A 12,800-nucleotide genomic window follows, 5' to 3' on the forward strand; every position below is an offset into this window, starting at 1 on the left:
CTTTGGTCTTGGATTGGATATCTCATTTTGAATTGATTCAATAAGAAGATAATTTTTGGGTTTATCCAAGACATTATGTCTAATCACCTCCAAGACATTATTTTTTGGTAACAAATCACCTCCAAGACATTATGTCTAATCCAATGGCATATGTGTGCAAGGAAAGCAATAAGCTAGAAGGAGCATCCAACTTCAAGACATCGAAAAAGAGAATTGACTCAGTCCCTAGAGAGAATGATGCCTTGAAATTTGTTCAAGTGAAAGCTCCAGTACCAAATAAAGAGAAATGCTCAAAGATGACAAAAGAAGACACTATAGCTTCTTATTTTATGAAGATACCAAAAATTAAAGATCAATTTCAAGAAATTGGTGAGAAAATATCAGATTTATAATTAATTATAGTAGCAATCAATGCCTTACCTAAGGAGTGGGATGGTTTTGCATGCAGTATCTGTGCAACAAAAGAAGCTCCATGATTTGAAGATTTATGGGTTTGTTGTTCAATAGAAGAATCCCTCAAATTGTCAATGAAACCTGTCAAGACTATGCGGCTAAATCAAAGAAGACTTTTGATAAGAAGGAGAAAAACAAAAATAACGACATATCCAAAGTCTAGTGCTTTGGTTGTCATGAATATGGACACTACAAAACAAATTGTCCTAAGAACCCTAAGAACAATAAAGGGAAGGAAAGGTTTGAAGTGTTAACAACTGAAGATGAAGAGCCTTCAAAGAAGCAGAAGGAAGATCCTAGAGATCTTTACTATTGAAAGATCATGGAATCAATGATTGGTGCATCATAGTCTAACATGTCTAAATGAAACTTGAATGCATGTTTAAAAGGTTAGTTATCTCCCTCATCAGAATTAGTGGAAGGAGGAAGGAGTAGACAATTGGAAATATTGAGGGGGGGGGTGAATCGGTATTTCTTTTACAATTGTTACTTTACCAGTTTAGATCACTTATAAAAAAAATACAAAATGACCAAATGTAGAATGAATAATTATATTAATAAGAAATTAAAAAAACACAAAATGAACAAATGTAGAATGAATAATTATATTAATAAGAAATAACAAGGACTCCAATCCTCTTCTTTACAATATATCAATTACAATAATGTTTAAGGCTCCTACCCTAGATGAAGACACCAATCTTTCAATCCACCAAGCTCTAACCTATACTTTGCCAATCACCAACTTGGACTTCACGAGGCTCCAACGTCTAGGGCTCCAACACTATCTTCCACAAGGCTCCAACCTATACTTTGCCAATCACCAACTTGGACTTCACGAGGCTACAACCTGTAGGGCTCCAACACTATCTTCCACAAGGCTCCAACCTTATCTTCTTGAGGACTCCTATCCTCTAGGGCACCAACCCTCTTTTCTAGCATAAGCTCCAACCTGATCTTTTTGAGGACACCTATCCTCTAGGGAACCAACCCTATTAATCTACTTCAGCTCTTTAATACAGGTTGACTGGTTCTTCAAGGCCTCCCAAAAACTTCTGCAAGAAGCCTTGACAATATCTTCAAATTAACATTTGGCAAATGCCCTCGCTTAGCTCATCAATGACAACTTTAAGTATCTCAGAAGGTGTCTCCACAGCCCTTCATGTCACCCAAACAATATTCTTCAAGGTCACATCATGAGGACTTCCATTAATGCATTATGAGGTCTCCACTAATGTCTCCTAGGAAACTTCTAAAATGAAGTTCAATAACACTAGCTCCAACTACATGTCCTCAAGATACTCTTTAGGTCTGCTTCAAGAACAAAGGCTTCCAAGCCTGCTTCAACTGGTTACCAAAAATACCCTATGGAATTCTTCAAAGACTGGTTCACAGGAGCTTAAGATCTTGTCCAAAATTGCCTTTCAAGTTTGCTTCAAATTCATTCAAAATCTGATCCATGTATTCAAGTCATTAAGTATTGAAGAATCTGATCCAGAGAGGGTCACAACAAGGACTGCTGCAAAGATTATCAAGGAGTAACCAAATGTCTGTTCTAGATGAGGTCTTTGTTGCCTCAGAAGTGCACAATAGGTCTACCTCAATCAAGTCACAAAATCTCCAAGAAATTGTCTCAAAAATCTTCCCAACAGGTCCTTTCTGAAGTAGGTCTGCAACGGTCCTTCCAATACGTAACTGGCTTCCAACAGGTCACAGATAAGCTTGCAACTAGGTCTTCAACATATTACAGGTCCAAATAAACTAGGTCACAGGTTTTCCACACGGGTCTGCGACAGATATCCAACCAGTCCGCACAAGTCTACAATTTCTGGAATTCGCAAGGTAAGATGTCCAAGTTTTTGCAACAGAGGAAGAGGCCAAATTCTTTATGAACAATGCTTAGATCTGCAATGAGTGATTTATACAGGTCAAAGTACAGAATAATTTCTCCACAGGTCCACAATACAACTTTCACAAATCTGATTCACAATAATTTCAGCCTCTAAATCTACTCCACGGGACCGAGTTTCTCTTGGGACCGAGGTCTGTCCTAATCAACAGAGGTCCGAGCTTCAGAGGGGCTGAGAGACAGGTCGTTCAGTTTGAGCTTCAGAACAAGCCGCAAGAGGGTCTCAGTGAAGGCCGCAGGAGGGCCTCAGTTAAGGCCAAAAATTTCATGCCCGAACTTCTATGTTAACAGATCTGAAAAAATTCTTTTCATAAAACCAAGACAATCCCGAAATTTCTTAGTATAAAACAGGTCCGAATTTCCAAACAGAAGTACTCCACTGAAATTGGTTTTTATTCTTTGCTAGTTCACTATTTCGCTGCTCCTTTGTGGGATAGCCTGTACTGAGTTGGATGGCTGAAATGAATGAGCTCAGGCTTGTATTTATAGTTGTTTGCCACAACGAAAGGACATGTCAGTTTACTTAAGGGCCGACCTGAATTATTGAGCCGACTAGTTCATAATTTTGATTTAAATTTATTTAAATCAATTTTGTATTTATGAAGGCCGACTTGATACCTCTTGCTGCTGTGTAGTTAGCTTTTGATTTCTTCATAATGGAGTTTCTTGACTTTACCAAATAATTCGCTGTAGAAGCCATGAAAGCAGAGGGCTAATTTTCTTCACAAATTATTTTCAACTCAATGGTTCTTCAATCATTTACAACACAAGATGAGGCTGCTCTTATATAAATCATTTCTAATTGAGATGCCTTCACCATATTGCTTGAAGAGTCCCGTTAAAATATATTTCTAGGGCATATTAGGGTATCAATATTTAGGGCTTTCTCTATTCCACAAAATAAGTAGACATCATCAACAATTAGGGTTTCATGCATCAAGTGTATGCTTATCAATGCAAGAGTTAGGGTTAGCGTTTCCATAAGGCTAGAGTTTCTTCATCTTCAATAATGAGATCATTGTATTGACATCAACGACAACTTTGACCAATATAGACCGTTTAGTTTACATCAACAAGTGCATCTCATCATAGTAGGCAAGCACAAGACAAAAAATCTCTAAGAGCAACCGAGTTTGCAAGGCAAGGATGAGTTTGGTGAAGTCTGGCTAACCGAGTTTAATAGATCTGTTAGTGGTTTGTTCTAGGCACAAATTTTGTTCTAGTTTTCTGTGACATTTTCTATGACTGCCGAGCTCATTTAGTGATTGAAGAAGGGGGGTCGAAACCCTTGTTTGAAGTGGAAAGGGAGGTCTAGTTGATGTCGGGTTTCTCTCCAAGAATAACAAAGGTTTTCTAGTTTTAGAGGAGCATGTTACGGTGGTTAAAGCCTAAAGGGTTGAACAAAGCACTGAGGTAACCCTAGGATAGAGGGCTGTAGAGGTCTGTGGATGAGGCCGAGAACTTCAGTCAAGGATGTGTCTAGGGCCGAGGATCCTTTAGAAGCTGAGCCGAGTTCTTGAGGAGGTAAGTTACTTGTCTTATGTTATGTAATTGCTATGATGGTTGGTCTGAACCAAGGTTTTGGACAACATTTAATGTTTGTCCTAGAAACTGTGTTTTGTTTGAAGAAATCACTGTTGTATAGGCTGCCAAGTCACAGTCAAATCGGATGTCCAAAGATGCCCTAGTACAATGAATAAATAACAGCCTTATCATTGTTAAGAGGTCTGTCTATTGTGCTCTAAGTTTTGTGTAAGTAAGGAGTCAATTTACAGAGGTATGGTCTATTGGTGATGCTCTAAAGGCAGTGAATTCATGAAGGAATTCATAGGTGTGAGGGCAGCTGATGTGTACAATGGTTGACGTGACTAATCATTGTTAAGACTCAAGAGGGTTGTATTATGAAGACCTTATGTGCAGTGATGCTGATATGATGAGCCACTACAAGAAGGCAGATTGTCTAGCTCATGAAGAGAGATACTGGAGCAACCTTATCTATGCTAGAAAGTAATTTGGTGAAGTCCCTAACAGTTGGCTATCTTAGAGGAACAGGAGAAGCAACTAGAGGGCATAATTATTTGAGTCTATGAAGTTACATTGACTGATAAAGACTGATTGAAAAGGTCAACCTAGTTGTGTTCAAAGTTGACTGAACAATAGATTGGCTAACCTTGTTAAAGGAACTGTGTAATAAACTATCTTCAATGCAGGAAGCAGTGCAGTGCAGGAATTAGTGTTGGACATAGCTTAGGATGCAGTAAGTGAAAACCTCATGTACAAGATTATAGGCTGTTAGGAGGCAGATTTGGAGCCCTAGTTCAAGACTTTGCAAGATGAGCAAGCTCAGTGATAAGAGGGTTGGTTGAGGAAGCTACAAATAGCTGATGTAAGGGGAGTATGAGTACTTCCGACACAAGTTGATGCTTATTGGTAAATTCTCTGTGTTTGAGAGGGAGTGAGCATGGATTTCTCCTCTCCGGTTGAGAGGGAGTAAGGTTGGACACTAGGTCTCCTTGTGTCATTTACTAGGCCAGGACTAACCACCGTAAGTCTAGTGCATCACGAATAGGGAGAATGATGGTTTGAATTAGCATTGTTCTCCTTGTGTCAGGTACTATGACAAATTAGGACTGATCCTAAGTCAAGTACATAGACATGGATAATGAGAATGGTGGATTGGATAAACATTTTGGACAATCATTCTTGAGTCATGTCTTGTGATGGATTAGGATGGAGATCCTAAGTCAAGTACATGGACTTAGATAAGAGTGTGGTCCGATAGATGAACATTTCCTTGAGGGAAATGGTCACGTAAAAGATATACTCTGGGTATCCTAGGTGGAGTATGTACCTTGGTGAGGTGGTGTGGTGTCCCATGGAATGCCTCCCAGCATTGTGCCCTGATCTTGTGTAAATATAGAGTGTACCTGTCAAGGCCTTGGTAATGTGACAATGCTGGCTATGATGATAATATCGTTGTTGATGCTTATCAATACATATCTCTTCTTATGTGAATATTTCAACTTGAGATAGACCTGTTGAGTCATTAGGAATACCTTCCTAGTTAAGAGGGAGTGTTGGAAAATGTAACTAGGCTCAGTCTTCATAATGAAAGAAAAACTATTAATAAGTTTATTTATTTTATTCTATTCTTATTCAAGCATGTTCTTCATGCTTTAAAAGTAAAAAAGAGTCAAAGTCATTTGTTATTGAGCCATGTCACTTTTGAGATTTTGTGAAAGAAAAAAAGAAAGGAATTGTAATTTTTTGTCCAAAAGAATAAAAAAGGTTAAGTCGGCTGTCTCTCAGTCAAAAGTCGGCCTGTATGGTTGTTTGATCCCACATGAACGTATATATATACAAGAGAAACTTTGACCTATTTCATCCATCAAGTTTTGAAATAAAACAAGTCGTTTTTTGTAGAAGAGATAAGCCGAAGTTCAGAAGAAAGGAAGGAGAATCAAAGAACAAGGACCGAACCCTAGTCCTCATAAATTGCAGTCACACGTGCGAATATCTTGAAGTTCAGTGATAGGGCCGAGAAGATCTAAAGTATCCTGCAGTTTTTTCAAGGGCCGAAACTCTGAGTTTTCTTGAAGTCCGTGGCAAGGAAGAGACCTTTGTAGTTGAAGTGAAGACTAAAGAAGGTTGACTATCTTTGAGGAGAAAGAAGTTGATTATATTGGATTTTGACTTGAGAGGAGGGTTGACATGGAATCGTGAGTCTTTGGTCTTGGGTTGGATATCTTATTTTGAATTGATTCAATAAGAAGAAGATTGTTGGGTTTTTCCCCTTTTGAGGGGTTTTGCCATGGCTGGCTTGAAAGCCTAAATTCTGTCTCTTTCTTCATTGTGATCTTGGAAGAATAGTTTTTGTAATTGCTTAGTGAAGAAGAAACAATAAATAATAAAAGAAAGAATATTAAGTCTCATAAGTAATTACCAAGTAAGAAAATTTACTCCGCCGTCGATTTTCTAACATATTGGGGAATTTTCATTCTTTTGACCCCGAAAGTGGGTCTTAGGATAATGTTGGGTCTATGAGCATGAATTTTGACTCTTGAGTACTCACATGCACCCAACATTCCCTAGCACCACTTATTTACATCATTACATAGAAAATTAATTAAAACTCCCATTCTGCGAGAATTTTTAATTATTTAAAAAATCCTAGAAATACCTAGTCAAATTCTGTGAAACATTGGATATGACCTAGCATGGTAATATACATTGACCCTAGACATTAGGACAGACCCAAGGCCTAATTATTAAACCGTACTCCAACTTTGGAGATATGTGAGTGAAAAAACTCAACTAATTATTTATCATTGAAGAGCGAAAATATTGGTTGAGTGAAAAAAATGCTGTAGAGTGGACTCACTTATTAACTGGGTGTGAAGACGCCTAAGCCTGTTACATAAGTTCATCATGCAAGCAACATTTATTACAAATACCCTGCAGGGGTACAAAATTTGAGAGAGAAATTATATAGAGGGGAGAGAAAATGGGGCATCGATGCCCTGTTGGCTTCTATTCTTCAAAAAGTTTAGGAGTGCCTCGTCCATTGTGTAATGAAGTCTTCATTCCCTACCATGTGCAAATGAGCAGGTAACAATACTTACTTGGGCTCCTGTCCTGGGATAATGGCCCAACTGAAAAAATATAGCTCTGGATTTGATTAAGCAGATTAGGCCTTAGATCGGTCCTCAATCAATCCTCAGTCTTCTTGGCTGATATGTATCTCCAAAGTCCCCTTTTGCACTTCCTTATAGTCGACACGCCAGAGTATCACACTCCTCATTGAGATGCCTCTCTCTATCTTGTGTTGGTGTAAGGTGTGTCTTCTCCCTTTCTTGAGCCTTGTTTCTATAACTTTACATTGAGCTAAATCTTTAACCCGAATCTCCAAAGTGATTGATGGCCACGATTAGATCCCGCCTCACTTGAGATCAAGGATTGAGATTAAAATGTAATCACTAAATTAATTATTTTACTTTTTCCAAGTTTACTTTATTTCAATTAGCCAACAAAATAATTACTTGGCTAAGTCAAAACATAGGCTAAGTTACAAAAGCAACTTGCTCACACTAGAGCAAGTATCCAATGAGATCTTGGGCAACTTCTGCATTCCTAGACACTTATGCTTGTGCAGAAGTACCTGCCTGAGCTACAAGCATTGACAATAGCACTATAGACAAATAAATGAGAGGTAACAAATAGCACTATAAATGAAGGACAAGACAATCAATTGGGGAGAATGTAGATTGCATAGAATTAATTGGGTATCACTACACATTCACAAGTCTAATAGTCACTCAAGCAGTAACATCTTATAGCCTTACCAGAGTGTACCTTGCATATTTTTTCATGTAACTTCCCTTGTCCCATGTGACACATGTAGATACACGTGTTATCATTGACATTATTACAAATACCTTAAAAGTATGTGTAACCCCTCTTCTCATGATTCTCTATTTGACTTATCTATCTGGACAGTTGTCATTTCAATCTGTGAGGACACATTTGACTTCTTAAATACAATAGGACCTTTGTGAGCCACACCGATAATAATTTATGTGTTCATATCTCATGATCATCAGATCAAATCGTGAATTAGAATACATGGCTTAAACTGAAGAACACAAAGTGTGGCTTATACAGTTTATATTGAACGTGTACTAATCAATCTGATCTCAAGAAGTGGTAGAGCAATTTGCCTGAAGTTGTTCCTGCCCAAAACTCTAAATTTAATACGGTTTGTTTTAATTCAGAAAAGTGTAAGGGTCCTGTATTACTATATAAAAATTCAAGTCCAAACAATTGCCAACCAATTCCGGTTATGGACTCTGTACAGACATAAATTTATTACCTTGTAAGTTGGGATCATTGTCTTCTTTAAGGTGCTCTTTTAATATCTCTATCATTTTTGTTGCTTTACCATAAAGTTTACGTTTGGCATCATGTGTTGTATGTAAAATATTTTTGATCTTTGCAGCTTGCAGCGGACAAATTTTTTTTGTGAGCGAGCACTTAAGATGGATCTCACATCTATCACTGGGTATGTACTCAATCCTTATTTCTGTTGCTTCTATCTTTGATGTGGATCCGAGAGCGTTATGATGATCTCCTGTCATGTTATGCGAAATTGATGAACACAGGTGGCAGGTTTTGGCTGAGCTTCGCGTATCTGAAAAGTCATTGAGCAGTGTTCAACTATGTGTTACTAGAGGGCAAGAAGCCATTTGTCACTTTCGCAAAGCTTATGGCTTTTCTCTGAAAGTAGCTGAACTTAGATTGCAACTAGTTTTGGCTAATGCATACCTGGCTTCAGAATCTCATGATGAATCTGCCAAAATTTTCAGCAATATAGCAGAGGTTGTGTTTTTTTCAGTTCATTGTAAAATTGATTTACCTATGTTAGTTTATATTGTTTTCATATTTGTTTTCAACTTAACGCAATTACATTAGAATGCTGTTTATTTTGGAAACTTATGCAGAGTGCAGGTAAACTTGAAGATGCAGAAGCTGCCAGGGTGAAATTTGCAGCCTTTGAGGTACTGAAATGTTCCTAACGTTTTTATTTGCTGCTTGTAGATGGCATTGTTTGCCACATATACTATTTCATTGGTATCTTGATGCAGTTTACCGTATCACTTTTATAAATGTTGGTGTTATTCTTGAGTTTTAATTCCTCTGTACAGCATAGCTAAGGAGATTATATTTGACATTCAATGCCCCACTATTATCCCCTCTTACTAGTGCTTTGTGTATCTCATTGGCCATGCCTTGCTCTAGTATATTTATTGTTTAGTTAGACCTCATAATGATGTTCAGCTGGCAATTTGGATGTGGTTGCGCTAGTGAATACAACTTAGGTTTTTTAAACTTAAGTATTCTGGAAAGCAGCAAATATCTCGAGATGTAGATCCTTTATGTGGGGCATTATTGTTTAACTTCTATTTTAGGATTCACTATGAGCCGTTTCAAACTCTCTTTGTGCATTGATTCTAATGGCAACTAACCTACAATGGATGAAAAGAACCTGCACACAATTAGAAGGTCTGTTAAAACCTTGCTTGTAATCCATCGTTGAGATTAGAAAGGTATTCACAGTGTTGATTTATGGTAGCATCCGATGTGCTCTAAGTCTCAAAATTTACAGGGAGGCTTAGACACATGCATTCTCTAATACCTAGAAATCATTTTGGGAAATTCCACCAGGAGATTGTTTTATTAAAATAATTAATTATTTTTTAATGGGACCCTAAGCCTAAACTTAGGAAAATAAAATAATTAAAGGGTATTAATCTAATTGTGGGTGAAACTTCTAGAAGAAGACAAGGATTAGGCCAAAACGATTTGAGCCATTGATTAGAAGTTAATTTGGGTTGTTGGTTGTCCAACAGAAAGATATAAGAGGAGGCTTGAGGGGCACGTGGATAACATATCGAGAGAAGACCAGAAGATAGAATTTCTGAAGCAAAGCAATTGCCAATGAGAAATTTCAAAGTGATCTTTTGTAGTGAGGGGCAGGGATAGTTCCGGTTGGAGATTTCTTCTGATACGAGAATACTCAATAGAGGAGGCAGAGAGAAATCCAGGAGAGGCAACGTAGAGCCAGAGGAGGCTGATGCAGGGCCACGCAGAGGCAACATAGGCTGACATAGAGGTAGCGCAGAGCCTTGAGGAGATCCGAAAATTTGCTGAAGGAATCGATTGCAGAAGCTGGGAGCCGGGGTGTGAGATCGGGAGGTGCAAATCGAAATTCCTGGGTAGCAAATTGATCAGCTGAAGGGGTGATGCCGTCCCCAGAGGGTGTGACGCTAGGCTAACACAGTGACTGCGTGGAGGTAGCCAGGCGCAGTTCATTCAGTGGTTGGATCAGCCAGGATTTACAATGATAATTCAGTGGCTGGATCAGCCAGGATTTCCAGTGGTAGTGTGAGGTAACCTCACTTATCTCTCTGTCAGTAATATTCTCTGTAACTGGATTGCCAGGAAGACATGCAGAGATTGTATTCAGAAATTACTATTGTTTAATAATAAAACCCTTAGCTGTTGCACCGATTTTCCCACATTGGGTTTTTTGGGGACATTTATCCAAAAATAACTGTGTAGATGTGTTGTCTTTCTTTTTTGCTGAGTTTCTTGTTTCCGCATTTTATTTAAATAAGTGGAGGCTGCAGTTGTATTTGCTTCGATATTTACTGTAGAACACAGTAAATAACTTGTATGGATTAACAAGTAGGAGAAGTAACATCAGTTTGTTGCAGTAGGAATTTGGGCATCCAAATTTTCACACATAGCAGTGTAAACTTGAACCCCGCGGTTGATCAGGTAGACCAACAATATCATTATGTTCAAAACACTAGCTGGAGTTATTTCCTACGCTCCATTCTCAAAACTGGCTTTGGAGGGGAACATGCTCATGGAGTTATTTCCTATGCTCCTGAAACGATTACCCATGCTCACTGAATGATTCCCGTTGCTATCAGACCACAGTAGAAGAAATTAGAAATTGCTTGTAGCAAATGGCTTAAGAAAGTTTAGTATATAATATAATTAATTATCCTTTTCGGTTTAGTATCTAGATTCAAGAACATGGAATTATTTATCTTTATCATGGCCTATTTTGTAAACATTATATGACAGTTGAAATCTGAACTGTTGATTGCATATTGCAACTCTTTGTTCATGATGCCCTGTTTCATTTCATGATTGATGTCATTTTTACAATTTTTTGATGACAAATGGTATCTGTTGAAACTTGAAGGTTGATGGTATGGTTGATCATTTGATGAAAATGCTATAACAGCTATAACTTCGATATTATTTGTGTACTGAATGGTTGATGCTTTAATGATTGTCGTTAATTTACTTCAGAGATCTATGTTTCATATTTTCTGCATCCAATTCACCATGTCACTGTTTTTTAAAATATGTTTATGAAAATATATAAAAATGTATGCACTATAAAAAAGACACTTCTGGAATGGTCCATTTTAAGAGTATTTTTGGAATTTGGCACTTCTTTTTCCTCTTCTCTGTTTTCTCTTGTTCCCAACAGCTATGCTTAAAACTTAGACTGATTCAACAAAATATGTGCAAAATAATCCAGATGAAGATTCACCTTTTTGTGGCAATCTTGGAAATCATTAGGAACCAAACATGGAATTTGAACGATAGTATGATAGTTGTCAGTGATTCAGGTCTCAGGTTTGTGAGAATTCTGGAACTTCCTTGGTTAGTCTGTGCATCAGTTCCTACTGTTAATCAGCCCTTTAAGGGGAGCTGATACAAATAACAGTAATATTATAAAGCCAGGAAATATTTCGTTTACCAAGCTTGTGCTAAACGCTTGTTGTGGTCCATCCATTAGTGGGTTCACCTCAAAATCATGCAATCATGTCAACGGTGGCTTGCCAGGTTGGTGAAAACGGGTTGCTAATATATAGTTCCCATGAGGTTGCAAGTCCTACCAAGTATCATTTGTTGGCATTATGATACAAGTACTATCCTTGATGGCAACTCACTCAGATGAAAGTTCACAGTGCAGCAGATCAACAGCAAAGGATTACAGATCAAACTCCAAAGAATGAAGAAAGATAGGTATATGTTGGTTCACTTTGTCCAAGGCGTGTATACACACGGTTTAACAGAACAAAAGTAGCGTATAACATATACACGCACTTTCACAAGAGGAAAAGCGCATACATGTTGGAAAACCAAGTTTCTGGTCCAAGTTATTTGATCCAAGGTATTTTGGTCCAAGGTAATTGGTCTGAGGCATTTGGTCCAAGGTATTGACCCTAGTGCTCGTGGATTTGCATGTAGAAATTTTCTGAACAAGACATTCTTCATCAAGAAATCTGCAGTTAACGCAATTCAGAAATTTCTCCTCAAGTCAATGGGTCACAGATCTATCACATAGAACTTTCAGCAGCAATGCTGAACTGAAATATAACCACATGTAAATACTTTAGTTCTGTTTGTTATCTCTCAGACATTCCCCAAAGAAAAATCCTTAACCCCACTAAAGGGGGGAAGACGAAGGAAGCTATCAAGAGGGTCCCCACCCATCACCTAGTGGCCACTCCACTCTTTAGGCTTGGAAAATTCCAAACCAAGGGGGGATTGGACATTGGACTCTTTAATGATGTGCCCAGATGGACCAAGGATGCCCCTAGGCTGGCCCTGACCCTGTCTGATGGATGATACTGTGTTTTAGAGCCTAGATGAGGGTGGTTATCATTGAGATGACTTGGGGGCTAGCACATCCCTATTTGATGCCAACAATTGCCCCTAGAGTTGCCATGCCACTCCCACATGCTTGAAAAGGGTGACATAGGGCCTCTCTTGGATGACTTCATGGTGGAAGAGGCACCATTTGGAGTTGTACACAATCACTTTGGGACTTTCTTGGAGTGAGGAGCACTCT

At 38.3% G+C, this 12,800-nt stretch overlaps 1 protein-coding gene across 1 annotated transcript in view; it reads left to right on the top strand.

Annotated features, from left to right (window-relative positions):
• The window catches only part of LOC149249250 (Tetratricopeptide repeat (TPR)-like superfamily protein), a 386,408-nt gene that overhangs the window by 107,597 nt on the left and 266,011 nt on the right, over nt 1-12,800 (top strand). Inside the window, exons 4-6 of the mRNA XM_089452450.1 lie at nt 8,358-8,420; nt 8,521-8,737; nt 8,860-8,916. Coding sequence (XP_089308576.1) covers nt 8,358-8,420; nt 8,521-8,737; nt 8,860-8,916 — 337 coding nt within the window. The remainder of the gene's footprint in view (nt 1-8,357; nt 8,421-8,520; nt 8,738-8,859; nt 8,917-12,800) is intronic.

This window comes from Pinus tabuliformis, chromosome 7 (genome assembly GCF_031772625.1).
Source record: "Pinus tabuliformis cultivar Carrire ecotype Pingquan chromosome 7, CPIR1, whole genome shotgun sequence".
Taxonomy (NCBI): Eukaryota; Viridiplantae; Streptophyta; class Pinopsida; order Pinales; family Pinaceae; genus Pinus; species Pinus tabuliformis.